Genomic DNA, 17614 nt, shown 5'->3' on the forward strand with positions numbered 1-17614 from the left:
TGCAGTACAAACAAGCATAAATACAAACAGAAAATATACACACGCATGCATGAACACATAACATAAATTGAGTGATAGAAACATGAAATCAGATTTGACATAATGAGGAGAGAAAGGGAGAGGAGGAGTAGGTGGATGTATGACTCAATGTTAGTCATGGTTGAGATTCCAACAGACAGGCCTCCCCTAGCTTACTGCAGAAGGCATAGCAGTAGAAAAAAACAGTTGCTCCAGGTCCTTGCAGCAGGGTTTTTTCACAGCTAAGTCATCTACCACATCCGGGAGCATGGACCTACATGAATAATAAGAGACTGGTTCGCAAATCAGACCACACGCAGATTATGCAACAAGCACTGTCTGGTGAATTCGATTGAAGTGTAAACTGGCCAAGTGTCAAATCAGCATATATCAGCATATTAGAATATTCAACACTTGACAGGCTGTCATGGGGGTTTATTAATGAATCATCAAGTCAGCATTTTGTGTGTGTTGAGTGTCATTCAGAGTGACAGAGGCAGAGACAGAACTGGAGCAGAGTAGAGTAGAGAGCAGAGAGACAGCCCAAAGCCAGAGTCGTGGCCTTCTAACTGCAGACTCGCCAAGGCAGCAGGGACACGGTTGCCAAGCTGAATCCTAGCATCAAACACATAGCCACGAAGACTGGCAGTAAATACGAAGAAAAAAAACATCACACATACAGTAAGTGAAGACTATTATTACTGTGAGCATAAACTTGTCATAAAGGGAGAAACAATGTTGTGCTCACAGACCAATGGAGATTGTAATCTATTTCCAAGCCCATACCAGAGATGCCTGTAACAGTGAAACAGCTATAGTTGCTGCAATCTGTTAGGACAAACAAACAACCATCCCAGATATTAAACACTAACAAGAGAATGTCTTGTGGCTATAGTTTTTGCCCTTTAATAAGGAATAAGTGGTTAGCTTGCAGAGACGAATACCAGCTACACATAAATATATCAAATCATAAAGAGTATGATATGCCAGATTGGATAAGAAATGTGTTCTGTCATCTGTGTATTGAGCCAATCAAACCGTCCTTTTGTGGCCAAGAGGGTGTGGGGTGTGTGATACAACTATGTGTGACATTGACAGAACTGTGTGTAGCAACAAGCAATGTCTTACCAGCAGAGACGGAAGGGGCTGGAACTGGGACCCAAACCCAGCTGCATGGGTACAGAACAGTGCAAAGTTCCCCAAAGACATCTAAGGGACAAATGTGCATTAGTTGATTCAAGATTTATGAATTTTTTGTTGATCAATTTGAATGCAGTCCAGGCAAGGATTTATCTAGAAGGCAAGTGCAGCAAAGAGGAAGCCAAGGACCAGTTGTTGGTTAGGAACATGGCACACTAGCATCTTTAGAGTGGAGAGATAGGACACACACACTCTATCCACACTAGAGAGGGGAGCTGGAGACAAAATCAGAGGTGTTTGGTATTGTAGAAAACTGAAGAAAATACTTACTTACCGTGACTAAGTTACTTTAGTTCCAAGCCTATCCATTATTTAGCCACCTCCCAGCTCTAGATTCTTGAACACGTTCTACTGAACCTTGACCTCCCATGTGCTTTGCTCTAGCAGTTCTAAACTGACCACACTCTAACCCTAATTCCATTGTTCTGACCGTTGACTCACTCCGCTGCTCTTTCACCCCCAGGAAAAGGACAAGGCAGCAGAGGAAGAACAGCCCACCCATGACCAGCACTGAGGTCAGGAAACCCTTACAACAGGGAAAAATACACAATACCTCACAGATAAACAAGGCTACACAAACACAAGTCCTTCACATGTATGCATAAAACGCACAGGCCTATGGGTAAACAAACAAGACAAACTCATGTCCTTGAAATGCATGCTCCCACGTGCACACACACACAAGAATGGCCTTTGTTAGTTGTGCTAAGGACAGTTAATTAGTGTAATACGATATCCCTGGAATTATAGGTAAGTTCACTTCCACAGACAAAGAAATGCTGCTAAACCAACATAGTAGGAGAGCGGTATATCCTTCAGTGCTGGGTTAGGCTAGGGTTTGAGACTGGGAAACAGTTACTTGCACCATGCCCTGCCTGCAGTGTGTTTCAGAGGGGAAGTAGAACCATGGTCTGTAGTACCGGTTTGTGGTGAAGGGGTGTTGTGAGGCAGCTCCTGGCTCTGGTCCAACTGCTGACATGCCCCGGCCTTCTCTGTGTAGAATACAGCCTCAACCTGACCCTGAATCACAGAGGCCACCAGCATTGCCAGCTTCTCCACACTCATCCCTATCAGAGAGAGAAAGCAAGAGAGAGAGAGAAGGAGAAACAGACAGACCAAGGGACAGGTGAGGCTGAAAAACTGAAATTTATAATTTTATCAATTGTTACTGTATGCAATTCATCAATACAATATGAAAAACGAGACAGTGGATATCAAGCTCTTACTGTAGGCTGTGCAGAGTCTCTGTCTCATGTTCAGCGGGTAGGCACATTAATACACTGTGTCAGGAAAGAGACAGAAACCATGGTGAAAAAAAGGGGTTTGTGATACTAACTATAGAGTCAGTCAAGAATTGCACCTTGTAACCATGGTCACACTGACACAGGAAGAGTATGGAAGGCAGTAACCATACTGATGCCCTAAGGAATGTAAATTGTACTTCTTGTTTCATACAGTCAGGTAATTCTCAAGAAAGCAACGGCAATAGCCCTGCAGAGATCAGGCTACAGCCAAGTGATTTGTTTGGGATACATACAGTAGTCATGATGATACAGAAATGGAGCAAGGCAAACAGTGGTTGAGGATGTAGAGGGTAAAGACTTAGAGATAGGGTTGGCGGGACATACTATATGTGAAGGAAGAGTAGATAACAGGCTGGATGTCATGAGGGTCTCAAACAGGCAGTTTGCTGTGAGGTACCAGGGAACACTGAAGGCTTGAGACATGAACTACAGCAGGACATAGGAGAAGACCCCAAAAGGCATGGAGACAACCACCCGGAAAAACACAAAATACAGAAAGGGATGCTCTGAGAAGGACAGCCCGAATGGATAGCACTGCTCAATTTCAATATAAACATTGAAGGCATTACTGAGATCCACTAACCATGGCATGAGTTTGCCAATGGGTGTCAAACCGCTGAGGCTCACTAGCCTGAAGGTAGGGATGGGTCAGTTCCTCTTGAAGGATCAGAGAAACATAGAAGGCCTCAATCTGCAAAAGAGCCAGGGACAGAAAGGACTCCAGGCCAGAGAGATTACAGACAGACAGACATGAGACAGTGGAGTTGACTGACTGACTGGCATGCAGGCAATGAGTAACATTACTGACCTGTAGAACATCCAGCAGGAACATCTGTAAAGCCAAGCCCATGTCAACAGTAGTAATCTGATATGGCACGCCTCCCATGGCATAGCACAGCTTCCTGGACAGAAGAAGCCCCCTGGCCTCTACAGTGACCGGATATATTACAGAGACACACACACACACACACACTGGACATACATGCTTGTGAGATAGAAAAACAGAGAGCGAGAGAGAGTAAAATAAAGGGTGTGAATAGGATCTCGTGTTTTTCCTGTCCTATTCCACAGCCCAGCTACCTGTCTCAGTAACAAGTTGAAAACATGAAGTGAAGTCTTCTTTAAAGAGAAAATCAACATTTTATACCCACTTTTGGTTTACTAAGCACAATAAAAGGTAATTAACAGTTTTATATTTAAGAAATTCAAACTTTAAATTAAAGCTTACAATAGTCTTGCATTGATGACTGTCCTTGCATGTGTTTCCATCAATGGTTTGGGCGAGTAAATGACTCCTCAAGATCTGTAAAAGTCTTGAAGCAGCTCATCCTTTGGAACTAGGCTTCCCCGGTGGTTACAGACCACTCCAGGTCACCTTTGCCTCCTCTGTAAGGTATATCTCTGTCCTACAACTTCAGCATGATTCTCTGCTTCTGACATGAGAACAAGCTAAGTACTACTAGTATCTGGTAACCATGGACACATGCACACACTTGTGCGTGCACACGTCTTAATCGTTGACAATCCCACAGAACAACCCTGGCCCTTTGAAAGTGAGAAACTCCTTCCAAAGTACATCAACCCAGTGAACCCACCCATGAAGCACTAAAGTGTTATAACACAAAAAGGTGTTAGGGGAAATGGTAGTCCATTGCAAGAGGATGGAGAACCAAATAAATGCTTCTGATAAATCAAATCATTGTTTCACATCATCATTAATCATGAGTTGCTCAAGTTCAAATGGAGTAAAAACACACTAAGCCAAATGTTCAACAGAAACTTCATATTGAATTGGACTCCCATGACCTCGTGAAACTCTCCTGGAATTTCACCCAGCCAGTCCCTACCTTTTCCTGCCTCAGCTACACCCCTAGAAAACAGAGAACATGAATGATGAACTCACACACTTCAGATCAGTTTACTTTAACATTGTTAATGGTATTTATTTAGAAACAGATTATCTGAACATACAGTAACAAAGCAATCAAACAGCAGCACAACCAACAACCAAGAAAGACTTGTAAGCCCCAGTATGAGACAAAAACAAATATGTTGATGTATTTCTCATTTTAAAAAAAGAGAACACAATTCTGATAACTTACTTACTTGTAATCTGACTGGCTATCTTTTTTGTCAATAAAGGTGAAACGGGTGGTAGTACAAAGTACCAAATATCTTGCACAAATGATGTCCAACACTCTTATCATACTGCTTTAACATACATTTTCTTTCATTATTAGTACACATCAGTCCCTTCCTTTCATTTTCATTGTCATTGGTTGGTTTATACGGCAGTCAGACTTCTCCAGTTTTTTTTCTCTGTACAGGAATTATGTTTAAAGTGTACCTCCATATTTTTTCCCCCTGCCTCTATTTACATCAGTCTCATGGCCCTACATGTTGGTGCTCCTGGCAGTATCCTTGGATTGGCGGATACCATAAAGCCACTTGATCACTCTGGCGTTCCTCTCAATGACCGAGACACCATAGGGAGCTGGCTCTGCAGGCCCACCGTTCTCTTCTTCCTCTTCACCCTCATGGCCTGCACACTCTGACCCAGGAGCACTGGCACTGCGGAACTGTGCAAGGGACACAATGTCCGAGCCCGGCCCCTTCAGCACCTGCATCTCCGAAGGGTCCAAACCACACAGGTTGAAGAAGCGCTCCAGGTCAGTACTGGCCCGGGAGTAACGGTCACTCATGTCTGATTTGGAGCGGGTCAGAGAGGGCCGTTTCCTGGAGCTACCGGAGGACGGGCGAGTGACCGACGGGGAGGGCGGAAGTAAGGAGTAGTTGGCTGGGAACTGAACGGGGGTAGACGGGGAGTTGGGGGTTGGGGTGTGGTCTTGTGGTGGAGGGGCTGGGACTGGTTTAGGAGATGCAGGGCCTGGTGCATAGGTAGTTCGGGGGTGGAAGAGACGAAGAGGTGACATAGCGTTGTGGATCTGGGTGTGTGGATGCAGAGCCATGGGCTGCAATGGGAGATGCATCTGCTGCCGTGCTCTGAAGGGCTTCCTCACTGGCATGGTATGGTGGTGTTGGGGTATTACGTCCACTCTACGTATGGTTACTGCAGCAGAACATCCAGAAGGACTTAGTGGGCCAGAGGCATTTATCCTTAATTTGACTGGGGTGGACCATTCAGGGCAGGGGGTCGGGATCCCCTCAGCAGCCCCAGCAGAGAACGGAGAGGGACAAGGAGAGATGGTAGTGGTGCTGGGGCAATCAGGGGCCTGACTACTCTCCACTGGGTCCATGGTGGGGGCGGTAGGGGGAGTTTCAGCCTCACCCATCCCATTGATCAGGTTACTCAGGTGCTCCAGGTCCAATGGGGCACTCCCTTGCTGGGTGTAGTTAGAGCGAGGCGGTTGGGTCTTACGGGTTGGCCGCAGTCCGGTAGCCGGGGACATCAGAGGTTTGCGCATGACAGGCGGAGGCACTTTTATTGGCTGCTGCTTGGAGGGGGCCACCTGACTCTTGACGTATTTAGCCTTGTCTGCCGCCAGCCTCTCCACTGCGCTCTGCCTGGGCTCAGCTGCTGCCGCTGTTCTTGGTTGGAGGAGGAGGCGGTTTGGCATGAGGATGCGGTTGGGGTTGGGCGTCCCAGCAGCCCTCACCGGCTGTGTCAGGACAGGCTGGGGGGTCTCCACAGGCATGCTGGAGATGGGAGTAGGAGGTAACATGGGTGGGTTGTCCTTGACTCCCGTCTTTCTCTTGCTGTTTTTGGCCACCCAAAGTCAAACTTCTTTGGATGCCATCAGTCCAGGATCTTACTGTCCCCTGAAAGTTGACAGGATTTTGCTCTTGGCTGATATGATTCCGTCTTCGTCCAGTTCCCACGGGATCTCACTTGAACCCTGGTGCCCTAAAGTCTCGATGTTCTGTAGAAAAAGGAGAAACACCATCACACATCAACTTACACACCATCAGATATATGTGTCAGAGGAAAGAGACAAAACATACAGGCAAGCAATCAATATAAATTCACAGTTACCTCAAAGACAGAGGGAGAGATACAGAGATACTGCCCCAATGTAACTGATACAGCAACTCACACTAAGCACTAAAAAGTGCTGTGGTTGATTCAGGGATATTGTAAGTCAACAGTATAATGGCTCCTCCCCCTGCACCCACAAAACCCCAGGATGCAGCCAATCACAACACAGAATGTTATACATCTGAATAGAAAAGGAACGGGTCGGATGCAGGCCATTGGCTGCGGGTCCAAACATTTAACAATTACACCAAGCACCCATCGATCTCAAGAACATAACACAATAAACCTCCACACTTCATTTTCATTCATTGTAAGGCCAGTGAAAAGCCTGAGCTTGAGAGAGGACTGAAGAAAAGTGTGGGGGGGGGCTCACCAGCTGTCAACAAACTATTGTTTGGAGGAATACCCAGACACACACCCCAACAGCTGTTAGAGGGGAACAATGCCACGCCATCTTTAAATAAAGCTCCCAGTTGCTAAGGGGTTGTGCTGGGCTTGGGCTTCCTCTAGACTGCAGACCCCAGGGTTGTCTGGTTTGTATTTCTGATACCGTAACACTTGACCCACCCATCTAGGAGTTGACTGTAGTCAGTCCTCATCAATTCGTTATCTGAATATTTGTTTTGCTTAGAAGAACACACATTATATAGGTTTTTCTACACCAGTAAATCTGCTGAAGATCAGTGACCACAGCAACATAGACATTAACTTCAGTAGCTGGATACAAGTGGGTTGGGTCAGGGAAATGATTCCATGTATCTGACCCTACTGGGGAACAAGAAGTTAAGAGTGTAGGCCTGTTATTAACTTCTAAAGACGTTCCTATAGTGTGGTGTCATGCACCGTTGGTAGATAAAGTGCAAAGATATCAATGACAAACCAGTATTCATTGCTTTATGAAAGAGGAAGAGTGAGTTTAAAATACACCACTCTAATAGTCTGTGTGACAGACACATTCTCAACATGTTTCTCATTCCACCTCGAGCAACAACTGTCTCACTGCACTCTCACCTGCATGTCCTTATCTCTTTATCTCAATGTTGCTTCTCCTCTCACACTCCTACTGTACACACAGTGCAATGCATGTCAATGAGGGCAGAGGACATTCTATTTTATTAGGCTAAGTTCTCCAAGTACAGTAATACCACTGTACAGAACTTTGTGTTCAGTATGTAAAATGAACATACCGATCATTCTCATTCAACCCAGGCTCAAGTCTCAGCTTGTTCCATTTAGGAAGAAAAAACACCTAACACCATGGGATGACCCAGGAGGTTAATGAGAAAAGACTAGTAGAAACTTACAAGCCAGGTATATACATGAAACTGAAAGGACCTCTCACAAAAACACAGTCAAGGCCTTATAGACGGTCTTGTCCTAGTGTTCTTTGATCCTGTTTGTTTGAAGGCGTTGGTTCCTAGGACACACGCACACTTACTCAGGCTTTACAATCCAATGAAAACTCACCTTTAGAGTGGAAGTAGAATCTTACAGGTCCCCAACGGAACTCTAGGCCTCTCTACAGCTCATCACGCCACAAAGGGTAACAACTGTAGAATTCTACTGTAGCGTGTAAATGTGTTCCAGAATGGAAGGGAGCAACAGACCAGCCAAACCTGTCAGACGACTCATGTGCTGCTCCTCCTCCTTGTTCTACTCCCTCCCCCACCTGACTACTCTGACCAATCACTCCTACATAAGGAAGTAAACCGGGTTCTTCTGTCACATGACAGTTTCTTTTCCTCTAATGATTTATTCTTTAAAGCATGCTGGTGTTTGTAATAATGAACCTGTTACACAATAACAGACCCATCTCTGATCAGAAGCCTTCCTCTGAAGGTCAGTGTGTGGACCATAGACTGTAAAAAGAGGACCGTTGTTGGAGTTAATTGTCAAAATGAAACATAATATTGAAATGAATGAAACATACATTGAGTGTACAAAACATGCCTTTTCCATGATAGATTAACCAGGTGAAAGCTATGATCCCTTATCAATGTCATCTGTTAATGAAGGGGAGGAGACAGGTTAAAGAAGGATTTTTAAGCCTTGAGACAATTGAGACATGGATTGTGTGTGTGTGCCATTCAGAGGGTGAATGGGCAAGACAAAATATTTAAGTGCCTTTGAACAGGGTATGGTAGTAGGTGCCAGGCTCACCGGTTTGAGTGTCAACAACTGCAACGCTGCTGGGTTTTTCCACACTCAACAGTTTCCTGTGTGTCTCAAGAATGGTCCACCACCACAACCAGCCAACTTGACAACTGTGGGAAGCATTGGAATCAACATCAGCCAGCAACCCTGTGGAGCGCTTTCGACGCCTTGTAGAGTCAGTGCCCCAATGAATTGAGGCTGTTCTGAGGGCAAAAGAGGGTGCAACTCAATATTCGGAAGGTGTTCCTAATGTTTTGTACACTGTGTATATTCAGATATGAAATGAGAAATTGTAGTTTTCAATGAATTTATTTCTCCTAGTACAAAACTTTCAGAAACTGTAGTTTCCACAATCTCTGAAAAGTGAAAGTTTAAAAAGTGTTTTACATTTCAACAAAAAACATTGAAAACAGGAACCAGCACCCAAGAGTATAAAAATAACTAGACTTGAAGTAAATGTGTTTTTGATCTAAAAATCAATGAATGTACACAATTTCTTTTTTTGAATATCATATGCTCACATAGGGAGGCTTTACGTCAAAGTGAGAACCTTGTATATAGTCTTATTCTATTGTGTTACTATTTCCTTTTTTGCACATTTTTCTTCCTTTTTAACTCTGCATTGTTGGGAAAGGGCTCATAAGTAAGCATTTCACGGCAAAGTCTACACCTGCTATATTCAGCGCATGTGACAAATACATTTTGATATGATAGGTTGTCAAAACATACACACCAACATTCACAGTCCAGGTTTGCACATTTAGTCTTTCAATCTCACTGTGTGGGACCAACACTCTATTTTGGTTCTCACAGAATATTTAGCCAACTATTTGGTTGAACAAACATTTCCAATCATTATTCTCATAAAATGTGTAACATTGCATATAACACTCAGAGTAGAAAAAAAATGCTATGCTACGAAAACATTAAAGGCGGAATCTTAGTTTATATCGGCCTTGGTGAAATAATGTGACTGAACACTGCCAGCACATTCTTTTCTGAAGAACTCTCTAATGTGCATGTTTGGAAGCAGAGCGTGAGTGAGAGAGACAAATGCCCATGAAGACCCTCAAAGAAATGTAGAATCTGAGAAGGAATCCTCAAATCTTTAATGTACATTAATTAGATGGTCCTATACAAAAATAGATATAAGAATAGCTTCCCACAATAAATGCTTACATGTTTATACTGGAATGTTCTCTTTCCACAAATTCACTTGAATATAATGTCAAGTGAATTTTTCACGTTTGAGTAAATCCTATAACATGCACTGCGGGAACACAGTGACATTTTCTTACAGAACTTCCTAGATGGATGTCAGATTCACTCTACTGTGCAAAAAAGTGCCCGAAACAACATACAAACACAACATTTCTATTTTATATCTGATCCCTCTAATACATCTTACAGTCAGTCACTCTCTCTGTTTCCTCTTGCCTTCTTATAGTACAGTGGTTTAATCTTTGAATGAGTCTGCTGGATAGGAGTATTGTATTCAAAGTATCCCCAACATGTTACAGATTCATATTTATAATTTATTGTGAAACTGGACATTGGCTTGATCGTTGAAAAACAGAACTTTCACTGTGAGGGTCAAACTTAGGAGATGGCACAGTTCTTGTCTTTGTCCTTTGCACCAAGGCCATTGGCCCTTCTCTTCCTGCTCAGGCTGTTTCTCAACCCCCTGTCCTTCTCTCCTTCTGTCTTTCCATCCCTCTCTCCTTCCCTCTCTCCATCCACAGACTGGGGCCTGTGGGTTAGCTGGGGGGGCAGGGGGATAGGCTTCCCCAGGAAGTAACCATCTTCCTCTGAGTCTGAGGAGGAGGAGCAGGTGGAGCAGGAATCCTCATGTTTGTTGTACTGGGTTGGCTGGAGGTTGAGTAATGGGGGCTCTGTGACGCCAGGGGAAGAGAGGGAAACACTCTCCCTCTCTCGTCTCCTTTCTAGAGCATCCATACGGGGCCTGTCCGGCTGAGAGTGACGGAAACGTGTCGCTGTGCCTAGGTGGAGAGTAGAGTCGGAAGCCACACGGCCACGGTTCCACCTCCGCCGTAAACGACGATGTTGGTATGAACCATCTGTGAGGAGACGCAAAAAATGAAAGACGGTTGGCATTTGTGATGAAAAGAAAAAAAGAGAACGAAAAGGGAAAAAAAAGTTGTCTGTCTCTTACCCAGAAGGTCCATTTGAGGTGGAATGCCCCTCTGCATATGTAACCTGCTCCCAAAACCTCCATCCTCTTCCTCTGCCTGTTCTTCATCCCCCTCTCTTCTCTCCTTATCCTTCTCCTCCTCTTCTTCCTCCTCCTCCTCCTCATCCACAGAGTAGCTGCAGCTGATTGGCTCTCGGAAACTGACCCTGGCTGTCCCACTTCGACTTGATTGGGGGCTAGGGTCAGGGGGGCTTGGCTCTGGTTGGTGCAGATTTGGCCTGATTATCAAATCACAAGACTTGGGTTGAGGGGGCGGGAGGGGCAGAGGGTCAGCAGGACTGGGATGGTTTAGTGATGCAGGTAAGGAGGAGTTCCTCGGGGGAGGAAACACTGGGAAGAGGGAGAGAAAACAAATAAAATACTTCCATTTATAAATTTAAAAAAGCAAGAGATACAATTTCTGTTGAATCAACTCACAATAACAGGAGGTGAGTAAGACTTGGTTACAGATTTATAGAATATAACTAAACTCTTGCTTGTGGCCAACTGTATCTAACAGAGCACCACAGTTAACTTTTTCATTACGAACAGTCCCACTTTAACTTATGATGCATGTTATTGCCTTGTGTAATACCTTGCATAACTTGACTACTTCTCTCCACACAGTTCCCACAGTCCTTTGCAGTAGACGTTCCTCTACTGAAACTGGTGAGGGGGTGTCCCGCATAGCCATTGGGCTCTCCTAAAAACTCCAGACTACTGCCTGGATGCTTGCCACAATCTCCAGGGTACAAACTGCTGAGTGATTGGTCGACAGGACAAGATGGTCCCCAGTTATTGGCTAAGTGACAATGAGGAAGGGGAGAGTAGGACCCTCTGAGGTTAGGATGACCGTTGAGTGGTGGGGGGACTCCATTCGGAACATTAGTAGAGATGTGAACACCTGTGAGACAGATGAAATGAAGATAAAACACACCTTGCTTAAATAGAAAATGCTATGTAATCTTTGACAATTTCTAAAATCTATTGTTTTGAGCATGTGATCAAAGTTACTTTGGATAAAAGAGCCTGCTAAATAAGTAAAATAATCTATGTGTATGAGTATTACAAAGCTGTTACATGCTGGGAAAATAAAAAGGCTGAGGCATGACCTACATAACATGTAAATGCCATCTGCATCTATGTATGTACAGTAAGCCCCTACGTCTATTTTCCAGTGCAGCATGAATGCAGACTTCTCCTGGGACAACAGGGATGTTGGCTCCCTCTGGTGGTTGCTGTGGGGAGCAGCGCTGCGGCTGCTGGATCTTCTCATCTGTCTCACAGCGTCTGTGCTGCGGATGCCGGCTCTGGAGGGCTGAGTCACACGAGTCTGAGTTATCTGGGTCCTCTCCCAGAGAGCAGGGCCTGGAGCAAAAGATGAGGCCCCCACGTGGGAGGAAGGGCCGCCCCAGCAAGGGGAGCCGACAGCGGGCACAGCAGAAACACGACTTGGCAGCATGCCAGTGCTGGCCCTCATAGGTCATTTGCCCCTGGTCTATACCTGGAAGACAAAGCGGGTCTAAGAAAATTGTCTGAGTGTGTATGGATTTCTCGATGTGTTAGTGGCTGTATACTTCTCTCTGTGTGAGTGGCTGTATATATATACAGTGGGGAGAACAAGTATTTGATACACTGCCGATTTTGCAGGTTTTCCTACTTACAAAGCATGTAGAGGTCTGTCATTTTTATCATAGGTACACTTCAACTGTGAGAGACGGAATCTAAAACAAAAATCCAGAAAATCACATTGTATGATTTTTAAGTAATTAATTTGCATTTTATTGCATGACATAAGTATTTGATCACCTACCAACCAGTAAGAATTCCGGCTCTCACAGACCTGTTAGTTTTTCTTTAAGAAGCCCTCCTGTTCTCCACTCATTACCTGTATTAACTGCACCTGTTTGAACTCGTTACCTGTATAAAAGACACCTGTCCACACACTCAATCAAACAGACTCCAACCTCTCCACAATGGCCAAGACCAGAGAGCTGTGTAAGGACATCAGGGATAAATTGTAGACCTGTACAAGGCTGGGATGGGCTACAGGACAATAGGCAAGCAGCTTGGTGAGAAGGCAACAACTGTTGGCACAATTATTAGAAAATGGAAGAAGTTCAAGATGACGGTCAATCACCCTCGGTCTGGGGCTCCATGCAAGATCTCACCTCGTGGGGCATCAATGATCATGAGGAATGTGAGGGATCAGCCCAGAACTACACGGCAGGACCTGGTCAATGACCTGAAGAGAGCTGGGACCACAGTCTCAAAGAAAACCATTAGTAACACACTACGCCGTCATGGATTAAAATCCTGCAGCGCACGCAAGGTCCCCCTGCTCAAGCCAGCGCATGTCCAGGCCCGTCTGAAGTTTGCCAATGACCATCTGGATGATCCAGAGGAGGAATGGGAGAAGGTCATGTGGTCTGATGAGACAAAAATAGAGCTTTTTGCTCTAAACTCCACTCGCCGTGTTTGGAGGAATAGAAGGATGAGTACAACCCCAAGAACACCATCCCAACCGTGAAGCATGGAGGTGGAAACATCATTCTTTGGGGATGCTTTTCTGCAAAGGGGACAGGACGACTGCACCGTATTGAGGGGAGGATGGACGGGGCCATGTATCGCGAGATCTTGACCAACAACCTCCTTCCCTCAGTAAGAGCATTGAAGATGGGTCGTGGCTGGGTCTTCCAGCATGACAACGACCCGAAACACACAGCCAGGGCAACTAAGGAGTGGCTCCGTAAGAAGCATCTCAAGGTCCTGGAGTGGCCTAGCCAGTCTCCAGACCTGAACCCAATAGAAAATCTTTGGAGGGAGCCGAAAGTCCGTATTGCCCAGCGACAGCCCCGAAACCTGAAGGATCTGGAGAAGGTCTGTATGGAGGAGTGGGCCAAAATCCCTGCTGCAGTGTGTGCAAACCTGGTCAAGAACTACAGGAAACGTATGATTTCTGTAATTACAAACTAAGGTTTCTGTACCAAATATTAAGTTCTGCTTTTCTGATGTATCAAATACTTATGTCATGCAATAAAATGCAAATTAATTACTTAAAAATCATACAATGTGATTTTCTGGATTTTTGTTTTAGATTCCTTCTCTCACAGTTGAAGTGTACCTATGATAAAAATTACAGACCTCTACATGCTTTGTAAGTAGGAAAACCTGCAAAATCGTCAGTGTATCAAATACTTGTTCTCCCCACTGTATATATATGTTTCCTTTTGTGCAAACATGGACCTGTGTTGTTCCAGTACCTATGTGTTCCCCACAGGTGTCACAGTACTCTGCATAGAGGGACTCATAGCAGGAGCAGCAGTACGGCCGGCACTCTCTCATGATGTACCGCTGTCCTCCCAACGCTGCTTCACACTCAAAACAACAGAAGTGCTTCATATGCCAGTGTCGGCCCTCTGCCTCCGTACACTCATCAGCTAGAATTATCTGCATTTCAGAAAGAGAGGAGGAGAGAGAGAGAGAGCAAGAGAGTGGGTGGAAAAAAGGGTAAGAGGCTCAGCAAATCACGTCACTATTGAACATTTCTGGTTCATGAGGAATGACAGCTCTGTTTTTCTCTAAGACTTGTCTTTACAGTGTGACAGGGTACATCCTCTAAGGACTTGTGAAGGTCAGTCATGACAGACCTATTAGTCTACTTCATCTAATCTCTTAAGTCAGAAATACCAAGGGTCTAAACAAGAGTCTGTGTGGGTGTGTGCGTGCGTGGAAGAGCGATTTAAAAGGGGTTTGTGGAACAACAACATATGGCTGTCTCATTGAGGGACTAGATGTTCCTCTAGGGTCTACAGGCATGTAAATCAAATAAAGACACACTCTCCCAGCCCCGAGTACAAGTCTGCCAAAGATACAAATCTCCTCATAAGAGTCAGTGTTAGAACTGGAGAGTGGCGATTTGAAAAATTGAGATTTGTAGACAGGGCAGAGAGTGTATAAGCAGAGAGTGGATACACAGTTTGGAGAGCTTTGTGGACAGCACAGTATATGAGCAGACAGCGTACATAGTATGGAGAGATTTGTTGACAGGACAGGGCCGACAGAGTGCATGACCAGACAGTGGACTGGATACACAGTAAGCATATCATTTGTTGAACGGGGCAGAGTCATGACAGGACAGGGCAGAGTCAATCACCTCATCACAGGCTTGGCAGCGCGGTTTGATCCTCTCAGCGTGGTGCCTGCCACAGTAGATCTGTCCATCCTGATAGAAGTAGATGAGGTCCACCAGCAGCTCAGTACAAGAGGCACACTGGAAACATTGAGGGTGCCAGCAGCTCCCGTGACCAGCCCGGCTGGCAAACACCGCAATGTCCCCACCACAGATCTGTCTGCCACACTGAAACACAGAGAATGACAGAGAGACAAAACAAAATGTAAATGAGCATGTGAGAACACAAGTGTATACATAACAGACCTCGGTTCAAATACATCCCAGCTCGCACATTTGATTCCTTGGAAGTTGTGGGAACGTACATTTTTGGTTTCCCATTTGTTCAAGGAAACGAAGCCATACGCTTCCTGACTAGTAAAACTGAACTTTTTTTTTTTTTTAAACGCTCCGAGAACAGAACTAAACATTTTGCCTGTTCTGGGAATGTTTATTTTTAGGTTGCAGGGAGGTTCTGAGAACATTTTGCTCTGGTTCCTTGACAGTTTTCCTGGGAGGTTTAATTAACTCAGAGAACTAAAATGATAGGTTATTTGTAGGTTGAAAAAAAAAGAAAAAAAAGTCACTGAATGTTTCTATAAGACTTTTAATAACGCTGCTAGCTTATTTTGGGTTAACTTTTTTGAACTCCAAGAACAGATAGGACACATGGAAATTAATTTCCTTAGGCATTAATCATGGAAACACATTTATTTTTTATTGTGACACGGCATCAGTGAGATTCGAATGTATAATCCTCTGTTCTCTATCCATGGAATTAGTTCACTGCGCCACCAGGATGGAGCAAGCCTGACATGTTTTTAGTCTATTCAAAAATACCCCATTTCAAAGGAAACAAGCACTCATTAAGATCAGGTGTGGCCAAATAGTGGGCGAGACCAACATACCTGAACACACTTAACAAGAGAGGATAGAGAGTGTTTTGTTGATGCTGAGAACGTAATGTACATGTTTTTAAATAACATTCTTGGAACGTTCTCTGAACATTAAACATGTTCTTGTTTTTTTATGGAAAGTTCTCTTAGCGTTCGTGGAACAATTTGAGAACATGACTAAATATAACCATAAGGAAACATTATGCAGAAGTACTGAAATTCCCACAGAAGAATGTTGTTTCTTGAAGTTCTCTGAACTATTTGAGACCATGGGGACAAAGATCATACTTTTTGGAGAAATGTCCTCTGGTCTGATGAAACAAAAATATTACTGTTTGGCCATAATGACCATCGTTATGTTTGGAGGAAAAGGGGGGAGGCTTGCAAACCGAAGAACACCATCCCAACTGTGAAGCACGGGGGTGGCAGCATCATGGTGTGGGGGTGCTTTGCTGCAGGAGGGACTGGTGCACTTCACAAAATAGATGGCATGAGGGAGGAAAATTATGTGGATATATTGAAGCAACATCTCAAGACATCAGTCAGGAAGTTAAAGCTTGGTCGCAAATGGACAATGACTCCAAGCATACTTCCCAAGTTGTGGCAAAATGGCTTAAGGACAACAAAGTCAAGATATTGGAGTGGCCATCACAAAGCCCTGACCTCCATCCCATAGAAAATGTGTGGGCAGAACTGAAAAAGCGTGTGCGAGCCACTGGGAATGTGATTAAAGAAATAAAAGCTGAAATAAATAATTCTCGACTATTATTCTGACATTCACATTCTTAAAATGAAGTGGTGATCCTAACTGACCTAAGACGGAATTTTTACTGGGATTAAATGTCAGGAATTGTGAAAAACTGAGTTTAAATGTATTTGGCTAAGGTGTATGTAAACTTCCAACTTCATGTGCCTGGCTTGGTGTGTATTTCAGTATCTGGTATTTAAAATGCTTTTTTTCTGTGTATTTGAGCCTTTTCAAAAGAGCCCAAAATAAGTATCTTTATTTGAGTATTTGAATGGTTATTTGTAAAAACCAAAGTCTAACAAATTTTATTTGAGAGTATTTTAAAATACTTATTTCAAATACTATTTTTAAATACCTGGGTTAAATGCATGGGAGTGTATTTGAGTATTTTAAAATACTTTCCAAGTTAATTTCCAAATACATAAAAATATTAAACCACTTGTATTTTCAAATATAATGTGAATATTTACTTCAAATGTGAAAATAATTGAGATATTTGAAACCAGGTCTGATACATACACCAAAAACCAGAGAATTCCCTAATTCCTCCTGTCTCCATCTCCCTGGTTCCTCACTCTCACTGTATCCATCCCACCCTGATCTCCCTCAGCAGTATCTACCTGTTGGCAGATGGCTCCGGTCATGGTGACAGGGAACAGTCTGACCATGCCTCTGCCCAGGTTCTCTCTTTTCCTCTGCTGACTGAACATACACAGCTCCTTCTTTTCCTCCTCATCCAGATGGTTACAGTATTGAGGCTGGAAACACAAAACACATACAGAAGTTATAATGCTGACTCAAGCAGAACAAACTAGTGAGGAACAAAACAAAAACGCCAGTACCAGTCAAAAGTTTGGACACCTACTCATTCAAGTTATTTTTTTTTTTTTACTATTTTCTACATTGTAGAATAATAGTGAAGACATCAAAACTAT

General features: G+C 44.0%; 2 protein-coding genes across 4 annotated transcripts in view; both read right to left on the minus strand.

Moving 5' to 3' along the window:
- Positions 1-4435: 4435 nt before the first annotated feature.
- LOC139542471 (protein FAM110A-like) lies at positions 4436-8185 on the minus strand. The gene is made up of 2 exons (XM_071347925.1): positions 7987-8185; positions 4436-6403 (listed from the first exon to the last, which is right to left on the minus strand). The coding sequence occupies exon 2, from the start codon at positions 6203-6205 to the stop codon at positions 4916-4918; it is 1290 nt and encodes a 429-aa protein (XP_071204026.1). The 5' UTR covers positions 6206-6403; positions 7987-8185; the 3' UTR covers positions 4436-4915.
- Positions 8186-8963: 778 nt separating this feature from the next.
- Positions 8964-17614, minus strand: part of LOC139542470 (prickle-like protein 2) — a 49076-nt gene continuing 40425 nt past the window's right edge. For all 3 annotated transcript variants that reach the window (XM_071347924.1, XM_071347923.1, XM_071347922.1), the window contains 7 exons: positions 17300-17437; positions 15021-15224; positions 14128-14314; positions 12030-12368; positions 11460-11768; positions 10847-11215; positions 8964-10751 (listed from right to left, as the gene is read on the minus strand). In XM_071347924.1, coding sequence (XP_071204025.1) covers positions 10273-10751; positions 10847-11215; positions 11460-11768; positions 12030-12368; positions 14128-14314; positions 15021-15224; positions 17300-17437 — 2025 coding nt within the window. In that variant the 3' untranslated portion in view covers positions 8964-10272. The remainder of the gene's footprint in view (positions 10752-10846; positions 11216-11459; positions 11769-12029; positions 12369-14127; positions 14315-15020; positions 15225-17299; positions 17438-17614) is intronic.

Source organism: Salvelinus alpinus, chromosome 17, assembly GCF_045679555.1.
Source record: "Salvelinus alpinus chromosome 17, SLU_Salpinus.1, whole genome shotgun sequence".
NCBI lineage: Eukaryota > Metazoa > Chordata > Actinopteri > Salmoniformes > Salmonidae > Salvelinus > Salvelinus alpinus.